This window comes from Natator depressus, chromosome 9 (assembly GCF_965152275.1).
Source record: "Natator depressus isolate rNatDep1 chromosome 9, rNatDep2.hap1, whole genome shotgun sequence".
Taxonomy (NCBI): domain Eukaryota; kingdom Metazoa; phylum Chordata; order Testudines; family Cheloniidae; genus Natator; species Natator depressus.
This window is the reverse complement of record NC_134242.1, coordinates 46,599,507-46,622,344: the sequence shown is the minus strand read 5'-3', so window position 1 is coordinate 46,622,344 and position 22,838 is coordinate 46,599,507. Positions and strand designations below refer to the sequence as shown.

Sequence of the window (22,838 nt, the reverse complement as noted above, 5' to 3'; positions counted from 1 at the left end):
AATCAAGGTTATGCAGTGTATGCAAACATTAAAAACGTAGAGAATTTTTTTTTTTTTTTTAGATAAAGTGAATTATCTAACATAGTTTTATGGTGAATGGCTCCTGGAAAAGAGATAAGCAAGAAAAAAAATTGCAAGAGGGGTGGTCTGTTTAAGAGACTGGTAATGAGATATACATGGCCTTTCATCACTAGAGGCCACTGGTTCAGATTGGTAGTGACCAGAAGTAGTTACTATCGGATATCTGCTCATTTAAAAATGTGAATTGGTTGTCCCAGCAGAGTCACTAGCATGCAGTTTGCTGCAAGAACTGGCGCCACTGCTGGGATTATCAACAAAGCACCATGGACTACCTTGGCATGAAGCCTGAACTATCTTTTCATTCCTAGGTATGTTCCCTTCCCCTTCTAGGTCAGCACTGAAGAGCATAGTCACGGTGGTGAAAGAAAATTTGTATTGATTATGTTGCTTCTCCCCAATAAAGCATTTCCATTTCTAAGGCTAACAATCTGGCACTATACACATTAAATTCTCTTGATAAAATTTAAAAATCAAGGAAAAATTGCTTATTTTCAAATCAGTTACCTTACCATTTTTGTTTAAAAAGATGCAAGAAGTCTCCTCTCTGCAAAGTGTGTATGTAACAAATATTACTGTTAATAGCAATTCTCTGCACTCTGACAGTACAAAAAAAAATCTTACAGCAAGAAGGTATTGTATATATAAGTTATTCACTACAAATAGTGCTGTTTGTATTCTATTGGGAGGACAAAATTATTCATTTGGCCAATAAAACTTATTTCAAAACAGGGGTTAAAAAACACTTATGATTTTATGATGAACAAACAGTTTAGACAACCCTCAGCACAAAATAATTAAGTATTATAACTTGTTGGACGTTCCACTGATCTTCAAGTGAAAGGGGACAGAGTTCTGTAGACACTTTACAGCTAGTGCAAAGCCAGCCTCAAGGGCCACAAAGAAACTCAATTAGTTCTGTCCCAGCCTCCCCATCTAAAGTCATAAGGAATCAACATCTTCAAGATGAAGCTGCATTCTGCACCCTAACAATTGTTGGTAGGCTTTTACTATTCTTTGAAGTAAGGAGCCAGGCCCATTAGGTAAAGAAAATAGAATGAAAGAGTTGGGAAGGAAGTATATAACAGAAGAAAAAAGGTTTGGTATGTCCCCCACCCTTGCCAAGAAGGCTAATGGCATTTTGGGCTGTATAAGTAGGGGCACTGCCAGCAGATCAAGGGATGTGATCATTCCCCTCTGTTCAGCATTGGTGAGGCCTCATCTAGAGTACTGTGTCCAGTTTGAGGCACCACACTACAAGAAGGATGTGGAAAAATTGGAAAGAGTCCAGCGGAGGGCAACAAAAATGATTAGTAGGTTGGAGCACATGACTTATAAGGAAAGGCTGAGGGAACTGGGATTATTTAGTCTGCAGAAAAGAAGAATGAGGGGGGATTTGATAGCTATTTTCAACTACCTGAAAGGGGGTTCCAAAGAGAATGGATCTAGACTGTTCTCAGTGGTAGCAGATGACAGAACAAGGAGTAATGGTCTCAAGTTGCAGTGGGTGAGGTTTAGTTTGGATATTAGGAAAACCTTTTTCACTAGGAGGATGGTGAAGCACTGGAGCGGGTTACCTAGGGAGGTGGTGGAATCTCCTTCCTTAGAGGTTTTTAAGGTCAGGCTTGACAAAGCCCTGGCTGGGATGATTCATTTGGGGATTGGTACTGCTTTGAGCAGGGGGTTGGACTAGATGACCTCCTGAGGTCCCTTCCAACTCTGATATTCTATGATTCTGTCTAGCCATAAAGAAAGTGAGGGTGTTAGCTCTGGACCTGCTTGTTACACCTCTGGGAGTTGTGACAAGTTGAGAACCCATGATCTAGGAGTACATGTTCAATAACAGTATAAACCAGTTGGGCAAAGCCAGACTGGTCCATCTAAACTTAGAAGGAAATAAGGATAGGGAGGAAGGGGACTACCCAGTGTATGGGGAGGATTGTTCGTATGAACACGTAATTATGTCACGTTCTATTCGAATTGTGCACGCTCTGGGGCATTGCCACAGCATGCAATTTCAGGATTCTACAATTTGAAAGTAGGTGGGGGGAGAGGGGTCAATAAGATGACCATCAGATCTGCTGGGTGTTTCCAATGTCAATATAAATGCTCAATGGCTAACACACATCCTTCTATTGTTATGGTGCTCTCAGAGGGAGCTTAGCAGATATGGTAGTCTTTCCACTAGACCTTCCCATCCTGTTTATGTAAAATTTTGCATGTTCTGAGGAGTACAAGAGACTCTTCCACACTTCAGATCAGCGGTTCTCAACTCTGGTCCACCGCTTGTTCAGGGAAAGCCTCTGGTGGGCCGGGCCGGTTTGTTTCCCTGCCGCGTCTGCAGGTTTGGCCGATCGTGGCTCCCACTGGCCGCAGTTCGCCACTCCAGGCCAATGGGAGCTGCAGAAAGTGACGCAGGCTGAGGGATGTGCTGGCCGCCCTTCCCGCAGCCCCCAGTGTCCTGGAGCAGTGAACCGCGGCCAGTGGAGCCGTGATCGGCTGAACCTGCAGATGCGGCAGGTAAACAAACCGGCCCAGCGTGCCAGGGGCTTTCCCTGAATAAGCGGTGGACCAGAGTTGAGAACCACTGCTTTAGATGCATGCTTTGATTAGATCACATTCAAATCAAATGATTGTATGTTAAAATAATCCACAAGTGAGTGCACTACCCTTCTCCCAAGAACTCCACCAAGATCTTCCCAATCTCTTACCCAAGCACCCCCTGATCTCCAGCGTCTGGTGAAAGTGTGTATTTCCTTCAGACATTGATATGGTTAGCATAAAAAGAACCAAAACACAAGTTCCCGCTGTGATCATTTGAATGTTTGCTCCTTAGGTTGCATGTTCAAATGTACCTTTGTAAGTAATTAGAATAGTTAAATGCACTAGCACATTTCTTTGCTCCTAAAATAAAATGCAAGAACAAAAGTTAAAGGAACAGTGATGTTAATTTAAACACAAAGGTCAGAAAATTCAAATGTTAAAGGTTCCCACAACAATATCAACCTTTGGAAATAGACAATTTAAAATCAGGTAAGGGCTTCTACACATTTTAGAGTATCCGTGGTATAATGCATGAGGGGAAGCAAGAATGACAACTCTTTATGGGCTTTTTTTAGTTCCCCAGTATGCATGTTGTTTTGAAGGTATCCAGTGACTTAGAAATCTTCTGTTTTCACTAGTCCGGAGGAGAAGACTTGCTCTCTGTCTATCAGGACCCATTACTCCATGTTAATATATGTCTTCATAGGTGAAGACATACCTGGGAACCTTTTAGTCTCCAACTGTGGGGATCTCCTATAAAGACTTACATTTAAACATGAAGTTACTTTGTCATTTACGGAAGCAAAAACAGCTTATACTATGAAAAAAAGTATAGCTAAGTATAGATCAGGACTTTAATTATAAAGTCCTATTTTCAGATGCTTACAAACTCCCTGAGAAATTCACCCATGGACTGAAATTCCTTTGTTTGGCCTCAGCCAAAAGACGGATATTTCCCCTGCAGAAAGTTTGAGGGAAAATCCCTTCAGCTGTTTTCTGGAGTGAAAAAACATCCAGAATGTTGAGGTTTTTTTTACACCAATAATTCAAAGAGCAAGAAAAGCCTTCTAAACTGGGCACAAAAACAATCCTTATTTGGTTAAAAAAGAAAAAAGCTATAGAGAATTGAAAAAATGTATGAGCATGCTAAGGTTTTAGCAGATTGTTGTTCTCTTTATATCCTCATGATGTGGTATCCCAGACAGATGACGACTGCTACTGATGGGAAAACATGAAGGACAAAGATTGTGAATGTCTTAGTACATGGGTTCTCAACACAAAAGGTCACAAACAAGCGTTAGGGGGCTATGATCTTTCCATACTCTTAAATGGGAGGTTCTATTACCTCAGCAGAGGGGGTCTTGGTATGAAAACATTTGAAAGCCACCGTCTTAGCCAAACACATAGGACAATAATCCAAACTGTGCAACATTTTAAACAAATCTGTGAGCCTTCTACAGCTCCTTACAATGTATAAAGATAGCTTTAAACTTTTAAAGAATTTTTCACTTTAGCAAAAATCAGGAAACTCAAGACTTAATATTTACAGTAACTTTTGGTGGGTTGATCAGAGATAGGGGACAGCAAAAACACTGAACCCTCAGTGCATTTTTCTCACCCTTTCCTCACCTCTCAGTTGAGCTTTGGAAAAGCTGCATTAAGTTATAGCCTATTTGGATGTCATCATCCCACTCCAGTCTTCTAAAGCAATGGGTTTCAAACTTTCCAGACTATTGTACCCCTTGGGGGGGGGAGGGATAGCTCAGTGGTTTGAGCATTGGCCTGCTAAACCCAGAGTTGTGAGTTCAATCCTTGAGGGGGCCATTTAGGGATCTGGGGCAAAAACTGGTCCTGCTTTGAGCAGGGGGTTGGACTAGATGACCTCCTGAGGTCCCTTCCAACCCTGATATTCTATGATTCAGAATTCCGATTTGCCTTGCATACCAAGTTTCACCTCACTTAAAAACTCTCCAGCTGCCCAGCTCTGAAGGCAGCGCTGCTCTCAGCAGCACCACAGAAGAAAGGGTGGCAATACCATACTGTGCCATCCTTACTTCTGCGCTGCCTTCAGAGCTGGAGAGCAGTGGCTTTTGGCTGGGGTATTCATGTTGTTTGTGGCACAGGAAGACTATTTTAAAAATCCTGCTTCCCCGCCCCTCCCCAATATCCACTCTCACCTGCTCCCGCATGGTTTGTTGAATTTTTATCCCTCTCCCGCTGTTGTGGCAGTGGGTCCTGTAGGACCCACAGGATCCCAGTCCTGCTGCAGGGCTCTAGAGCCTGTTGTAAAACTAGGGAAATGGGATGAGTTGACATACCTCCTAGAAGACCTATGCGTATCCCCAGGGGTACACATACCCCTGGTTGAGAACCACTGTTCTAAACAGATCTAATGTATAAGACAAAGCTGGTTTTTAAGCTACAGAAATTAAATGTAAAAAAACACAGTTAAATACTTAGCACTCAAAAGTCAGGGTTCACAGTGTAAAAGTCATGTGTCCATTACACACGAGAGAAAGTTACTTATCTATCACTCTTTTTTGAAACTATTACACAGAAAAGCAATTCTCCTGTCTGAAGCTGAGAGAGCAACAGAGGCCAAGAATGCCTCTTGCTTTAAGGTTTATTCGCATTATGAGGCACTGGCAGTCAAGAGGGCTTTGGCACCCTCATATACTGACCAATCACCAGTGCCTCAGCTTCTTCTAGAACCTTCCAAGTCAGGTCCTGAATTACATCAGGAACAGAAGCTCCCTTAAAAGTTAGATTATAAAAACAGGGAAAAAGTTAACATTTTCCAGATATGTAATATACAAGCATCTCAAAATAATAGTTAAAAACATACCCCCAAGTTGTAAGGGAAATGGGTCGATGAGTATTAATCCTGTATGATACCTATGAAGAATCACCACAAGTAATTTCCTCATCACTGAAGAGAACATATAGGATTCCCAACACCCCTGAAGGCCTTGTCTACACTAGAAAGTTGTACCACTTTAACTACGCAGATGTAGTTAAAGCTGTATAATCCTCTAGTGTCGATGCAGTTATGCAAGCACAGCTATTCCCGTATTGGCAGGAGAATAATTATATGGTCATAAGTCACCTTTACATTGGAATAGCTGTGTCCACACTAGGGCTTTTTAGCGGTATAACTATTTTGGTTTAAAAAAAAACAAAACAAAAACCAAACACCCACCACCACACCCCTAACTGAAATAGTTATACTAGTAAAATGTTCAAGTGTAGACTAAAGACTTCTGCTGGCACAGCTGTCAGTCAAGGGCATGAAACAGGCATGATCTCTAACCTGCCAGCACAGCTATGTTGAAGTCCCTAGACACAGTTATACCAGCAAAACTGCACTTTTGCCAGTATAAGCTTTAACTGCACAAGGCATGCTTTACCAGTATAGTATACTGGAATAGGTACACCAGCAGAGGACTCCTAGCACAGACCTGGCCTAGGCCTTAGTGTGGATGCAGTTATATCAATATAAAGGTTCTTTATACTTACAAAGCTATTCCCATATAGGAAGGCAGAAGACCTAAGTCACTTTTCTATCAGTATAACTGCATCCACACTAAGTAGGGGTTGTACAATTATTTTAGATAAAAACAAACACACCCCAACTGAATCAGCTACAATAAAACGTTCAAGCATAGGCCAGGCCTCAAAAGTTGGAGGAACATATCAAAATAAGGTCCTACAGGAGTAGAAACGGTAGGTTTATGTACTTGCTAAGGGAGGAATACCCCCCTCTCCAACAGGAATCCAGCCCTTTCTTCTAGCTATGGAGAGGACATTACACTTTATATTTGTGACAATTTAATGTAGAAAAAAACCCATTACAGTCCATTTTGGAGGTTTTTATGGCTCTCTATAGAGTCTTGTACAGAAGAACTCACGGTGACTAAGATACCAAGGCTTTACAGGTGGAGACACAAAATAATAGCCCCAATAAACTTTTAAAATCTCTCAAACATTGGTTTAAAATTTTTTTTCCATCTGTAACATATAATATACACAAAATATATTGTTTGACAGTAAAGTTTTATCAACACTTATTTTGGATGGTCTCCTTAACTCACTCATAGCTTTACTAGTCGTGAGCGAGCCATGCAGCCAACTCAAACTCATGCAAATAAAACCTCAGACATAATTATGTATGCCACATTATATATAATACACATACACAAAATAGATCATTCCTCCAGAAATAAGATACAAGGTTATTCTATCTCGACCTCATAAAGGTGTGTCCTCCAGCAAAAAGCAATTTTTAAAAGAACTGGCAAAATTATATGAGATATTCTAAACAAGAATAAAACTTGATATCTGGAAAAGTTTTGGAACTCCCTACTTTGGAAATGGGTTTCTACTAATAGGCTAACTAAGTAATCATGCTTTGTAAAGATATGCAGTGATAACTATGGGGCTGCCAAGTGTACATCTTGAGCTGAAAAAGACCCAAAGCTGGCTATTAGATCTGAGCAGCCAGAGATGCAATAAGCAACTATTTACATTAGCAACTCTGGATTTTCTTATTACAAAATGTCCAATTGTTAAAAGGTTTCAGAGTAGCAGCCATGTTAGTATGGGTTCTTGGCTTCAGTAATATCTAATGGCAATGACTTCAAGTCTAATTATGTCCTGAGTTGTGGAAAAAGAATTTCTCTTCTTTAGTTTTTATTTTGTCCCTTCAACTGAACCAAGTTTATTCTTGTTTTGTGACACAAAACAAGGAGATAAGAAGCTCTGACTCCAACTTTTCTATACTTTTAACATGGTCCCTCTTATTTGTCTCTTCTCTAAAGAGAACAATTCCAATTTCTCTTCAAATGAGAGCTATTCTATGCCCAATAATTCTTGTTACTTGTTTCAGAACTCCCTCTACCTAATCCTACAACTTCCTTTTTGAGATAGAGTGATCCAGTACTGTATTCAGTGTGGGCAAACCATGGATATATATATGGCATTTGCTGAGTTATTCTCCATCCCATTCCTTATGCATTTTAACATCTTCTTTTCTTTGGTTGTGTGTATTCGTTTGTTTTTTTAAATTGCAGCTGTGCAGCTGTGTATTGAGCAGAGCTCTTCATCAAGCTGGTCACAAAGTGATGCCAAGGTCCTTCTCCCGACCTGATATAGTTAATATAGAAAGATTATCTTCAGTGTATTGTAGATATACAAGAATTAACCAGATCAGAACAGTGACTGATCTAGTCCAGTATTCTGTTTCTTACAATGGCAAATACCAGATGCTTCAGAGGAAGGTGCACGAAAGCCCCAAAAGGGGACAATTACTGAATAATCTCCACATAGGGAAAGTTTCTTTGTACTCCCTACTGTTAAAGGTTGGGTCATGTACTGAAGCATTAGGGTTTTATTCCCTTCCAAACTTGGTAGATTTTTTTAAAATCCTACTGAATTCTTAGCCCCAATGACAGACTGTGGAACCCACTGACTCAAATAAATTATGAGTATTTCTATAAGTTTTAAATTTTCTGTCTTTCAATTTCATTGAATGTCCCCTTGCTCTTGTATTATGGAAAAATTTAGTTAGAGGTGCCCAGTCTAACTCCTTTACACTATTTGTTACTTTGTCTATTTATCATGCTCCCTTTTTTAATCTCCTCTAGTGTACACTAAACACTTCTAATCTTTTCATTCTTTGTACAGAAGTTTTTCCATATTTTTAATCATTACCACCACTTATTTCTGAATTCCATCCTTTTCTGCTTTATTTATTTTTAGATATGGTCACCAGAACTGAACATAGTATTCCAGGTGAGAGCTACCACTGATATATAGTTACAAATTTATGCTGTACTTCCATATGAGCCAAATGCCTACAGCCACCATGTTTACCTGTAGACATCTGTGTCAAGGGCATTGGACTTGCAACTGTGGGTGCCCTCTATTAGAAGCCACCTAGATCAGATGCTGGGCCTGTTCAATGCCTTCATGTATGATCTTTCATATCTCCTGGCATTTTCTGAAGAGTCTTCCATGGTGTTCCTTTTCTCCACAGCTCTACCCCACCTTTACCAATGGAAGCCTGGAAGTTCACAACTAGAGCTGTTTGGAGGGTTTTTGACTAAAATACTTCTTCCTATTAAAAACAGTTACCTACCTCTTGTAACTGTTGTTTCAGCTGTGTTGCACACGTTCATTCCAACATAGGTGTGCAACCACCCTGAGCTCAGGTCATGGGACATTTTCCCCCTATGGGTATCTGACGGCTCAGCTCTGGTGCCCTCTGGTGTTGCACACTCATAACGCTGGTATAAGGGGCCCTATTGAGCCTCTACTCCTCAGTTTCTCCTTACCAACCACTCAGAGTGAGGCCGGTGGGTGGGTTTTGGAATGGACATGCACAATACATCCCAAAGAACAGTTACGAGAAGTAAGTAACTGTTTTTCCTTCTTCGAGTGCTTGCACATGTCCATTCCAACTCAGGTGATTCACAAGCAGTAATAACGGAGGTGGGCTCAAAGTTCAAGGACAAGCCGCCGGTAAAACTGCTCAGCCAAAGCAGGCATCATCTCTGGCCTACTGCGTGATAACATAGTGTGTGGACAATGTATGCACTGATGACCAGGTCACTGCTCCACGTATGTCCTGTACTGGAACTTGAGCAATGAAGGCCACTGAAGAGGCTTGGGCACTTGTAGAGTGGACAGTAAGTTTTGTTGGAGGGGGAACGGCCATGATGTCGTAGCATGCTCGTATGCAGGAAGTGATCCAGGACGAAATCTTCTGGGCAGAGATGGGAAGCCCTTTCATTCTGCCTGCTGTTGCTACAAAGAGCTGTGGTGATCTATGGAACGGTCTGGTCCTTTCAATATAAAAGGCCAGAGCCCACTGGATGTCCAAGGAACGTAGGTGCTGCTCCTCCCTAGTTGCATAAGGTTTAGGGTAAAAGACTGGCAGAAAGATTGGTTGGTTGCAGTGGAATACAACCTTTGGAAGGAATTTAGGGTGTGGACAAAGCTGTACTTTGTCCTTAAAGAAAACTGTATAGGGTGGCTCTGCCATAAGGACTCGGAGTTTAGAAACCCTTCAAGCCAAAGTAATTGCCATCAGAAAGGCTGTTTTCCATGAATGGTGCAGGAATGACCACATTGCCACTGGTTCAAACAGCAGTCCCATCAGTTTTGAGAGGACGAGGTTCAAATTCCATGGGGGAAGCGGTTCCCTCACTTCAGGGAACGTCCTCTCCAGACCTTTGAGGAACAAACTATCATTTCATGTGAGAACACTGACCTATTATCGACCTTATGGTGGAATGCTGAGATGGCTGCCAGGTGGACCTAAATGGTTGAAATGGCTAGGCCCTGTTCTTTCAAAGATAGGAGGTAGTCCAAGAAGAGTTGAATCGAAGACTGCATTGACAGAACTCCACAACCAGATGACCAGAGAGAAAAATGTTTCCACTTTGCACTGACCTCGTGGAAGCCTTCCTGCTGCACAAGAGAATTTTCCGGACCTGCTGTGAACAAAGCATGCTCATCGGGATTCAGCAACGAAGATACCATGCCATCAGATGGAGAGAGCTGAGATTCAGGTGGAGTAACCAACCGGGGTCCTGCGAGATTAGGTCTGGGTACAGCAGAAGCTCAATTGGAGTCTCACAAGAGAGGCGAACGAGTGAGGTGTACCATTGTTGCCTGGGCCATGCTGGTGCTATCAGGATGACTCAATCTCGGTTCTGCTTGATCTTTGTCAACACCTTGTGCACCAGCGGAATGGGTGGAAAGGTGTAGAGCAGGCGACAACAGCTCAACAGAGGCGCGTCTGTCATTGAGCCTGGGCTGTGGTCCCACAGAGAGCAGAACTGCTGGCTCTCTCTGTTGGAACATGTGACAAAGAGATCTATGTGGGAAAGCCCCACCTGTGGAAGATGCTTATTGTGACATCCAGATGCAGGGATCACTCATGATGACTGCAGAAGGATCTGCTGAGGCGGTCCGCAAGCTGATTCTGCACCCCTAGTAGAAATGAAGCCTTGATTGTAATCAAATTTGTGATACAGAACTCCCATAGGTGAACCGCTTCCTCACACAGAGGGGAAGAACAGGCTCCACCCTATCTGTTGATACAGTATATGGCTGATGTGTTATCCGTGAGGACTGATGCTGTTGTGTTTGCAATATGGGGCAGAAATGCTTGGCATGCAAGAAGGACTGCTCTGCGCTCTCTGACATTGATGTGGAGAGCTAGTTCCTCCAAGGATCAGGGCCCGTGAGTCTTGAGCGCCCCCAGGTGGGCTTCCCAACCCAGCACTGAAGCATGAGAGACCACGTGGGCAAATGGTTGAGGCTTTGTGAAAGGAATCCCTTCGCAGACCACCTAACGGTCTAGGCACCATGATAGGGAGCGGAGGACAATGTAACTACCTGTATAGGAGGTGCCTGGAAGGAGAGTACGTCGTGGCCAACCAGGCCTAGAAAGGTCCACGTCTCAGCCTCGTGAGACACACTACATATGTGCACGACGCCCTGTGGCCGAGAAGACTCAAGCAGGTCCTGACCGTCGCGATGGAATGAGCCTGCCCTAGCAAAGTAGCTCCTAGATTGCTCAGAAGCAATCATCTGGGAGGAGGGCTTTTGCCAGCTGGGAATCAAGGACCACCCCGATGAATTCTATCCTCTCATTGGGGACTAATGTTGAGTTCTGCTTGTTGATAAGAAGGCCCAATGACTGGAAGGTTGGATGAGAGCAATGTCCGATCTTACTTGCTCTCGAGACGTGCCCTTGATTAGCTAGTCATTGAGATACAGGAATACATGGACGACTCTTCTTAGAAAGGCCGCTACCACTGACATACATTTGGTAAAGACTCTTGGGGCTGTCAAAAGGCCAAACGGCAGGGCCTCAAATCGACAGTGCCCTTGGTTCACCAAGGCTCTCAAACATTTTCTGTGGCCATGGAAAATTGATATATGAAAGTATGCATCCTTTAAATCGAGGGCGGCATACCAATCCCCTGGATCCAGAAACAGGATAATGGACCCCAAGGAGACTATGTGAAACTTAACTTCTTGAGAAATCGGTTGAGGCGGTGCAGGTCTAGGATGGGCCTGAGACTTCCCTTGGCCTTGGGTATTAGAAAATAACGGGAGGAGAACCCTCTTCCCTTTAGATATTGTGGAACCTCTTCCACAGCGCCCATACTGAAAAGGGACTGAACTTCCTGCTGTAGCAGAAGCTTGTGAGAAGGGTCCCTGAAGAGGAACGGGGAAGGGGGTGGGAGGGAGGGGTGGAGGTGAACTGAAGGGTGAATCTGACCTCCACTGAGTTTAAGACCCAGTGGTCAGAGGTGACCTGTTCCCAGGTCTCAAGGAAGTGGGAAAGAGAATTAGAAAAAACAGGGGTAAACTGGATCACGTGAGAGTGGAATTGGTATGCTGTCCTCAACAAACCCATCAAAATGAATGCTTTGAGGCACCTGAATGACAAGGGGCCTGTTGAGAGGGCCCCACCGAGGAGGAGGAAGGTGGATGTGGCCTGTGCCCAGAGCCTCTATTCCTTTGTCTCCTCTGGTTGCATCTCTGGTGAGAATAGAAACGGCCAAACTGCTGAGGCCTATATGGTCTCCTGGGCTGAGACTGGGACTGCAAACCCAGGGACTTCAGAGTTGCTTTGGCGTCCTTAACATCGAGGAGCCTAGCGTTTGTTTGTCCCGAAAAAAAGCCAGGGCCCTTCGAATAGTAGGTCTTGCACTGCTTGCTGGACCTCTTGTGGGAACCCTGACACTTGCAGCCACAAGCTCCTGCGCACAATGATTGCTGTGGCCATAGATCTGGCTGCTCAGTCCACGGCATCAAGCGCTGCCTGTAAGGAGGCTTTGGTAATTGTCTTGCCCTCCTCCACCAGGCCTGAGAACTCCTGCTGGTTCTCCTGGGGAAGCCTATCCTTAAACTTGGCCATCTCTTCCCACATGTTATAGTCATAGTGACCCAGCAATGCCTGCTGGTTCGCTATACACAGTTGGAGTCCTCCTGTAGCATAAGTTTTCCTCCCCATAAGGTCCATCTTTATTGGCTCCTTTGGCTTTGGAGTTGACCCTGTGTTGCTTTGACAGTCCTCCTTGTTAGCAGCCGCTTTGATGACAGACCCAGGCAGGGGATGGAAAAATAAAAACTCTCATCCTTGACCAGCACAAAGTACTTTCTCTCTGTTCTCTTAGCCGTGGAGGGATGGATGCTGGGTTTTGCCAGAGGATCTTTATTGGGCCCACAATGGAGCTGTGCAGGGGATGGCTACCCTTACTGGGGCTGTGACTGTTAGAATGTCCAGGAAGCCATCAGATGGTTCCCTAACGACCTCTGCCTGGAGACCCAAGTTAGATGCCACCCGCTTAGGTAAGTCCTGATGGGCTCTCAGGTCATCCTGGGGAGAAGATCCTGTAAGCATTACTTTGTCCTCTGGTGAGGAGGAGGTGGCGGTATGAGCTGCTGTCTCAGCATCCAGGGGAATCTCCTCCTGGCCAGCTTGCAACTGCTGACCAGTACCCGCTTCAGTCCCGTGACGTGTTGCGGATTCAATACCAGTACCGGGTCCAGTGTCAACAGCAGGATTTGACTCAGGAATCTCTTGGTGCTTCCCTGGCATTGCCCTCGTCTCCAACATTGCCGACTAGGAGCTCCTCGAACTAGTGCCATGGCCCAGGGGAAACCCCCACGGGTTCCAAAAGGGCCACTGGAATGATGCTGGTCCCCCCAATGTCAGAGATGGGTGCAGGGAGTGATCATGGTGCTAATGCCTTGAGATGTCAGACCCCAAATCTGAACCCAAAGATGAGGAAGAGCTATATGATTAAGGTGACCACGGCCTTGCTGATCCTCCTGGTTCTGGGAAACGGTGCCGCGGGGACATCTCCAGTGAGGTAATAAGCGGAGTCTTTCCCCTAGAAGACGGTCTTGAGAATGGCCTGAAAGTGGTGGGTTTGGAGCTGCTCGGTGGCGCAGGCAGCGCCGCTTAAGGTGTCTTAGGGGGCCTCGGTACCAGCAGAATCATCAAGTCTTTAACGGCAGCATACGCCTCTGGGTCGATGGTATCACAGTCTTCTGTTCGGTGCTGGACAAGGGGGGTAACGCCTCACCCCTGTGTGTTTGCGGTGCTGGTGGTAACGCTGGAGGCTGCTGCGGTGCTGGTGAGGGAGAGCGGCCCTGCATGGGTCTCGCTCTATTCCTATCTGCCCGCTTGTCCATCCTCGGTGCTGGGGAACTAGTCGTCTTCAAATGTCTTCTGTGCCTCTTCCTGGGCACAAGCGAAGAAGAATGGTGCTGCAAACTCTTAGGGGCGGGCGGTGCGGTATGTACAGACGCGGATGTACTCGGTGCTGAGTCAGACCTCGGCTCCAAGGCAGGCCTCGGTGCTGCCTCCATGAGGACGACTTTTAGTCTTGCTGCCTGGTCGTTTTGTGACTGCTGCTTGAAATTGCGGCAGAACTGGCAGCAATCTTTCCTGTGCCCCTCACCCAAACACTTAAGACAACTTAAGTGCGGGTCACTGGTTGGCATAGGCTTTGCACAGGAAGAGCACTGCTTAAACCCCAGCGACCAAGGCATGCCCCAGTACCGAGGAGAGATGGACCCCCATTCCTGACAGAGAGGAGTCCTAGTTACTACTCTAAACTATCTAAACTTAACACACTACGTAAACTCATAAAAACTATTTACAGAATTCTCAATTAGGAAACCACAAACACACTTTGCCAAGACAAAGGGGGGGGGGGGGGGAGGAGAGGCTCCAACAGCTGCCACAGGCGGTAAGTAGGAAATGAGGAGCAGAGGCTTGGCGGGGGCCCTTTATACCAGCGCTCTGAGCGTGCGACACGAGGGGATGCCAGAGCTGACAGATACCACTAGGGGAAATATCTCCAATTGCTGTGCTCAGCGTGCTCGCACACATAAGTTGGAATGGACATGTGCAAGCACTCGAAGAATATGCTGTTTCATACATACATTTCAGGGAGATTTCAATGTTTTTAACAGGAAGATTTCCGGAATGCAGGGTGGGCTCTCCAGCCATTTAGACAGACAGACAGACAGACAGACCTAAACTGAAAACATGATCTTTTCAACCCAAAAACCATTTTGCAAAAACATTTGTAAGGTTTTGGTTTCATTTCACACTGGAAAGAAAAAAAAAGTCAGAACTTTGACAGCTGTTGCAAAACAGAATTGTCATCCTCTAGCCAACTCTATTCACAACATAAAATACCATCTGCATAAATTCTGTCCAAATGAACATTAATAGAGTAGCTCAGAACGGAAAGTGCATATTGCCTCTGACCACAGCCACCTAAATCAAGACGCTCTTACTGGGCAGCGGAAGATGTAACTAGCTATGTCCTTGAGCAAAGTGCAGTCTTTTTTTTGCTCAAGAAAGAGCAGAGTTGTTAGGCATCTTCCCCACCTTCTATATCAGCCCATCCAGAAAAGGGTTCACGCACACAGTGCCTCTATTCATAGAGAATGAATGATCCAGGTACTTGTCAGCTTTGTCCCTTGAAGATACATGAACGAAATCAAAACCAGTAGTGTTAGCCAAACCTTGGAGAAACTGGAACAAAAGGCTAGAATCTCTAAGGCAAGGTCACTTATCTCCTGCAGAAATACACTTGGTCTGATGAGTTTCCAGACTCATATGTGGAAACTAATGCACATCAAAATGTCAACCCCTTTGATCCCACACAAGCTTTGAGAGGTGCACTGGTGGGGGAGATCCAGAAGTCAATGCTGTCACAGTAACTGACACTGACTGCATTGAAACCAAAGGCATGGGTAGGTTCAATGCCAACATCAAATATCAAGATTGGCACTAAGTACAAAATAGATTAAGACACTCAGGTTCTTCCATCAGCACCAAAAGCTCTGACCTAAGTGACAAGGACGGTACCAGTATCTTTGAACAAAGACAGCTGAACTTGAAATGATTCAAGCACTGATGCAAATATACACTGTTGCCATCTAGGGTCATCCAGATCACTTCCTGTTACTGAGCACAAATGGACTATGTGAAAGCTTTGATGCAAAGCTGCCTGAAGTGAAGTAGTGCGTCAAAAGATTGCTGGTTTTAACTTATCACCTCCTGCACATGGCACTCTGGTAGCGTCATTCAACAAGAAGTTGGAGACCAGGAACATGACTTAAGATGTTTAAACCCTGACACAATGAGGCAAGTTCAAGCTGTTGAATATCACAGCCCACTTCACAGCAGCCAGATTAGTGGGGCTGATGGATCCGAACAGTCGCTGGGTCTATATAGATGGTAGAGGCCAACACTAAGTACCATTTCTTTCTCACCTTAGGATATCTCCTCAAAGTGAAAGCCTAAGCACTCTGGATCATCTTCAAGGACTGCTCTAGTGGACACTTATAGGAGACACTTTAGATGTTTCTGCCATTGTTTAACAAACAGCTCTAGGTGAGGTGCCCATACAAGCGTCTCACTCAGAAAATAATGCTCTTCTAAGAACACAATGGAGCACTTATGCCTGTCCATGATGGACACTTTATGTTACATGCGCATTTCTTGAATTTGCTGAGCTTCCTTCCTTCCTATTGAGGAAAAGACTACAACAAACTTGAAAGAGAAAGAGCTATAAAAGTAAAATAAAATGCTGCAGCAATGAAGAAAGCTTTGACCCAAGTAGTCAATGAAGTAATTCATGTGTCACTTCACATAATGAGATATGGAATGCTAAAAGTTTGAAAAGCAAGACTCATACTGTTCCAACTGCTAAAGCATTCAAAGCATCTCAGAGAAGCTTAGCGCAAACCTCAAAAGGGGAATGTCCTGCAAAGCTAAAATGAAGCATCAAATGTATGTAAATAAAAACACTGTGCATAGGCCATTAAAAACTGGTTCAACCGAGCACAGAAACATATGATTACCAAACTGATAGTCCAAACAAAAGGCAGGAAACAAATACCATGGTACCAGTGTGACAGGGCCAACTAGACCAAACACCATAAACAATTTTTTTTAAATATTAAATTTTATTGGGGCTGAGGATACACTTCTGTTCAAACCAAGCAAAATCTGCAGAGATGGAGCATGAATGGTGATTTGATGCATAGCTCTGACAAAGAGCTCTTTAGTGGACCTACATCAAGAAAAATCTAATAAGGAAAGTTCTAGAAGGACCTGAGTCAATCCCAATTCTTCAGCAAGTTAGAGGGTGGGGCGGGGTGAGAATGGATATTTGCTCAGTTATCAGCGACTCAGAAGGATAAAAATCATAGAGCTCAAATTCCCAGCCTGTCTCGTGCTGGAAACACAAGAGCCAAAAGTAGAAATCGTTTAAAGTTGGCATTTTTGAAGAAATATATACAAATATTATTTAAACACCTCTGCAGAATACTGTGTGGGTAAATTTTAAATGTTACCATGAGAATCTTAACTTTCCATTTCTAACCCTGTTTAAATATGTAACCTTCATGTGATTTTTATAGTTAATTTATACCAAAAGCTATATTTATTCACCTACTTTTCCCAATAGGATTGGGGATCATGTCATCAACCAGGTTTTATATCTTTATACTACTGGGGGTGGGGGGAAAGGGTGTCCTGGAGGTTTCTTGTACTTCTCAAAAAGGAACAAACTGCTTATGAATATTTTATGCTATAAAGTAGCCTGGATGTATCACACAGAAGCTAAAGATCCAAAAGTGAATATATATTATAAATTCAACAAGAACAATTACAGCATATAGTTTTCATACTGAAAGACTGTGGGTATTTTAGTTCTTAAATTTTAAAATAAAAAAGTACTTTCCCTCCTATGAATTACCAAACTAATGCTGAATAATTAAAACAAAACATTTATTAAAGGATAGCCATGTCTTCCAAACAGGGTCAATCATAATACTTAAGTGACACGTGTAATAACTTTTTTGTACACAGATCCAATTAGGGTTGCCAACTCCTCAGGAATTAAAGATTAATCTTTAATTAAAGATGGTCATGTGATGAAACCTCCAGGAATACGTCCAACCAAAACTGGCAATCCTAGATCCAAATGTAAGCCACATTTGGCCTAAAGATCAACACTTTGGCCCAGCACAGGATTGAAAGAATGTCTGCTAGGCAAAGAGGGTTGCATGAAGTTCCCTCTCATTTTCAAACACCCCCATATTTAGAAATGCTCTGGGAAAGATTTCTGCAGAGCAATGCAGGGACTTTCTCCATCCACAAAGCAAGAGCATGCAGATGCCACAGAATTCCTAGTCCAAGATCGAAGAATCAGGCTCTACTGTAACTATGCTCCAATGAGTTGTGCATTAAACATCTGCTGGAACACTGGGCAAGCCCATCATTATACAGCTTAAATGACAATTGGATAATACTTTTAGTTTAAAAAACAAACAAAAAAACCCACACAAGTGTAAATAAACTTAAGTAGATACTATTTAAATTTTACATAGTGCAGCATAAGGAGGATACATGGAATGATAGAATTGAAGGCTTTTCAGCTATTCAGTTCCTGTACTACATAATCTACCATTGTCAATCCCTGAGCCTGTGAAAAATCTATATAGCAGCCATCTGAACAGTGTCTATAGAAACAGAGCAATTCTAGAGAAAATGTTTATAGAATGTTTCCAGAGAAGACTCCCCCTGAACTAGGTCAATCCTCCAAAGAAATTCCAGACACTTTAAAATTGAATTATATAGAAAGTTTCCAAAAGGTGTAAGATTAAAAACAATCTCATTCCTGAAAATCTGTTGGAATGATGAATTTGATCTTCAGCTGGAATAGTAACCTGGAAGCAAAAGCCACATCATTATCACAACAGCTATCAGTATTTGGGAGCAGAATTTACATACAGGATATAGGGTAACATACTTTCCAGTCCCCTCACTGTGTTTCCCTCTTGTGTGTTGCTGAAAGAGGATTAAAGGACTGTTTCAAATAAAAATATTTTTGAAAGGAAAGAAATATAAGACTTTGGGGTAGCTTACACAGTAGTTTCTACAAAAATGAGCAATTAAAAAACAAAACAAAAGCATTTACGAACTAAGAGAATCTTGTTCTGTATTGGTAGGTGAATTGGGTGTTAGAGGAGACACTGTGAGCAAGAGTCGGAATGTATCATTTTAAAATCAAATCAGTCTCCCTAAAATATAATTTAAGTTTAGAAGCTCCTTCACTGGAGGTTTTCAAAAAGAGGCCATACAGACATCTGTCTTGGATGGTTTAGACAAAACAAATCCTGCATCTTGGCAGAGGGGTAGTCTAGATGACCCTTGCCGTCCTCTTCTAACCCTATGGTTCTATGATTCTCAGTTGATCCTTATTTTTGTGATAATTAGCAGAATATTTGTATTGGCTAGCAATTCAACAGGGCTGGACTGATTATTTTATTAAAACTACAGGAGTGTTCTCTGGCTTACCTTCTGAACCAAAATGCTACAAAGATGGGTCACAAGAGCAGTGGAAATATATTTTTATAGAGCAAGTCAGTAAAGCCACCAGAACTTCAAGATCCTATCTCAGTACCAAAACCAGCTGAGGCTGTAAACGAACAGCCGCACAAGAACACCTGCACTCTAGAGCAGAGGTCCTCAAACTGTGGGGTGCGCCTCACTAGGCGGGCACAAAGAACATTCAGGGAGGGCACAGCTGGGGCCTAGGCCATCTCCCATGGGAGGTGGAGAGGGAGCATCACCCAGCTCTGCTCGTGGCCCCAGCTGCTGGCCCATGCCTGGGACCCTGGCTACTGCCGCTGCACTTGGCCTCTAGCTATGGCCCCAGTCTCGGCTCCCTTACCCCATCCCCACCTCCCAGAGCCATGGCTCCGCTTTCCAGTTCAAAATTTCCATTTAACTGTAGGAGTTGAACCACCAATTAAGTTTGTCCAAATTCCAAAAAAGGGCATACTGTGCGCTTAGTGAAGACACTACCTATGCCAACAGGAGAGTTTCCATCAGCGTAGATATCCCACTTCCCCAAGAGGCATTAGCTATGTTGATGGGAGAAGCCCGCCCGCTGACGTAGCACTGTCTACACCGGGGGTTAGGGTGATATAACTAGGTCACTCAGGGCTGTGGATTTTCCAACACTCCTAAGATAGATAAGTACTTTTATTATGTAGCAGAATCACAGAGGAGTAAACTGAAGCACACAGATGTTAGGAGGTTTGTCCAAAGCTATATAGCAAGTCAGTGTAGAACTGGGAACAAAACTCAAGAATCATTGTTCCCAACCCCATCTCAATATCTAGACTGCATTTCCTCCAAAAGCCAATAAGGAATGCTGCTGCCCTGTCAGGGAAATAAACCCAACCACATAAATGAAAGTCTTTCAGAAATTAAACTAAAAAGGATCAAAAACTTAGAATTAAGCTTCAAGAGATTTTATACCCCAAAGCAGATCCAGAAGCAGAATATATTGACTGGAAAAAGCTGAATTCTTTGGAGTTGTTTCAATAGGACTACTTATGGAATGAGGTGTTACGCAACGAAAGGGCAGCACACCCAGCCCCTTACTGTTTCCAAACTTGTGAGCATATGAAAACATTACTAAATTTTATCACTATTGCACTGAGTTCCAGTACACACACGTGCCAATGTTTTTTTGGTATGGGATGGAAACTCCTGGATTACTTTCTTATGCCCGACTGGGAAATTCAACTTCTCTCCCAGTCAAAGCAAAAGCATTAAATATATGAGCAAAAGGCATTTCCTTATAGTAATTTATATAATTGGAAGAAACCATTGGCATGTGTGTGTACTGGAACTCAGTGCAATAGTTTATAAACTCTGAATAATCATACTAGAACAGAGTTTAAAAGAAACTATGGTGGCTTATAATCATTTACTATATGAAAAAGCCTTTGGCTAATACCTTACCTTGGTAGGGAGAAAAATTGAATTTATCATTCTATTTCGTAGATGGATATGGGAGAGAAATCCAAGAATACCCATCCCCTTTTCAACTTTCCCTATCAATCTCTACATAACTGGCCTTCTGCACGCTCAGGGGAAATGGGAGTCTAAATTTACCCAGAATGATAATCAGAAGCTCTTGCTCTAACACAATTAGACAGTATTAACACAGAAGGTTAGGTGGGCCAGGAGTCTCTGAAAGCAGACGAGGATTTGAGGAATTTGTCACTGCAAGTTTTATGGAGATATGAATACAAGATTCACCAAGACCTGGCATAACAAAACACTATGAAAGCTTTTTTTAAAAAAAATTAGGAAAGCACAACATAGTAAGTCTGCATTTCTGCTATGTACACAATGCTCTTGAATCTTTGTAAAGTTCATCTTATTACAGTGCTTTTTCATGACTCTCACCACTTTTGGGAAGGGTGCCTGACAGATGTGCAACTTTAGGAGGAGCTGGATATTTCCTACACATTACAGTACTGCATTGCAACTGCTATCAAAAAGTTAAATATGAAAAAGGAGTTAAGTGTAGTGAACATGATTAAAAGTAAATTTAAAAAAACTAAGTTTGAAATGAGAATTGCTGTTCTGTTTGGATGGTGAATTCTGATGAACCTTGTTACTAAGATAAGTTTTGGAATACATTTGCAGAGTACATATGAAGTGCATATATACATTTCTCAGGCCAACACTAATGGGACTACTTACATCAAAAGTAGTGAGACCCAAGCAGAACACAACCCAGAATCAAACACAGCAAGGCGGCTCAATTTTTAATATAGTACAAAGGCAAAAGTGCTCAATCTATTGCCTTTCATTCTGGATATGGATGATAGCTCTGAAAGCTTTAGACCAGTGGAAAAGCTTTATTTTTCTTGTCTGCTTGTGGCTTTAAGGGTAAAAAGACTAGTGTTCAAAATAAATGACTGCATCCCCCAGTGCACAATTCTGAATAGCAGTCTTTGAGCATTCCTGATAGGTTTTAGGTCAATTGCATTTTAGGCATCTTTCTCAAGAGTCCCTGTAACTGTATGATCTTGCTTAAAAAGAGAACTAGAATAAGAAGTTGATGAAAGTACTCAAAGCTACTGCTTGCATTCATTATTTACAATACTATGGTATGTTCTGGCAATGTAAGTGCAAAGCCCAGCAATAGCCATCCAGAATATTCTGAGTCTTCTTTGGATCAAAGACCAGTAATTTAACTGGCCAACATATTTAGTAACAGAGCTGGACTTAAGCTCTTTCCAATGTTTGCAACTTAATTTCTTCCTGTTATATTACACAACTAATAACTGTATGTATTTTGTCTACTAGATACAATGGGGCAAATCTCTCTAAAGTACACAAGCACAATCCCACTGATTTCAAATGGTAGAAAAAGGAAGAAAATTTGGCCCAATATGAAATTTAATATTACTATCAATTGTGTTATATACAAAGGCTCTCTATTTCAGGTAGACCATTATATTATAACTAGTATATTTAAGAAAAATGGTGTATCCTAACCTATGATTTCTGTTCATACTGTTATGTGCAATTTAGAATGGCATGTTTACTACAAATGGGATTTAAAGACCTTCCTTGCCCCATTAGCTTGAGCCCAACATCCTGGGATTCAAGACCTCTCAGTAAAGTCAATGGCTAGCAACCTTAGTCTCCTAGAAAATAAAATGACACCAGAAGTTGATTACATATAATTTTTGCACACCCATTTCAGATGGAACAAGTGTTCCTACAAAAATGTGAACATGTAAGCTGCCACAGAGAAAAGAGGTGTTACAAGCACAAATCCTTGATTTGTGAGTCTTATAACAAAACCTTTAACCCAAAGACTTATTTTTGTGTCACCTGCCCTAACAGAAATGCCTTTAGAAAGACCTAAAAAAAATACTCTCATGCAAGACTTAATTGACTTTCCATACAATTTTCTTTCCTCACTTGATAATTATCAAAAACTATATAAAGCTGTTTATGTAAACACAAGGGCTTGACTCCAATCCAGTCTATTTTAAACTTCCTACTTGATCCTGTCATGTTTTTATATTGACAAATCTGTAACGACAACTATTACTAAGGTGAAATGCTGTTTGTACCACTGTTCTTATTTCAAGTTTTCCAGTGTGAAAGTCTCCTTCTTATCAGTGACCTACAAAGCAAAAAGCACTTTTGTCCTTTTTACTTCTTTATGATGTAGATTAGAATATAAGCTTGAAACTATTTTTTTTAGAAACCAAATGAGTTTCGAATGTTAAAAAATAAGTTGTCTTGTCTGCCCTGAAAGACTACAGTAATTGAAGAA

The 22,838-nt window shown here is 42.5% G+C and overlaps 1 protein-coding gene across 5 annotated transcripts in view; it reads right to left on the bottom strand.

The window, feature by feature from the left end:
- Positions 1-22,838, bottom strand: part of WDR33 (WD repeat domain 33) — a 103,388-nt gene that overhangs the window by 35,888 nt on the left and 44,662 nt on the right. Inside the window, exon 8 of one of the 5 annotated variants that reach the window (XM_074964028.1) lies at positions 6,500-7,764. The exons of the other annotated variants lie outside the window; for them this stretch is intronic. Coding sequence (XP_074820129.1) covers positions 7,733-7,764 — 32 coding nt within the window. The 3' untranslated portion in view covers positions 6,500-7,732. Of the gene's footprint in view, positions 1-6,499; positions 7,765-22,838 lie in introns of those variants that run through there. 5 annotated transcript variants of the gene reach the window in all.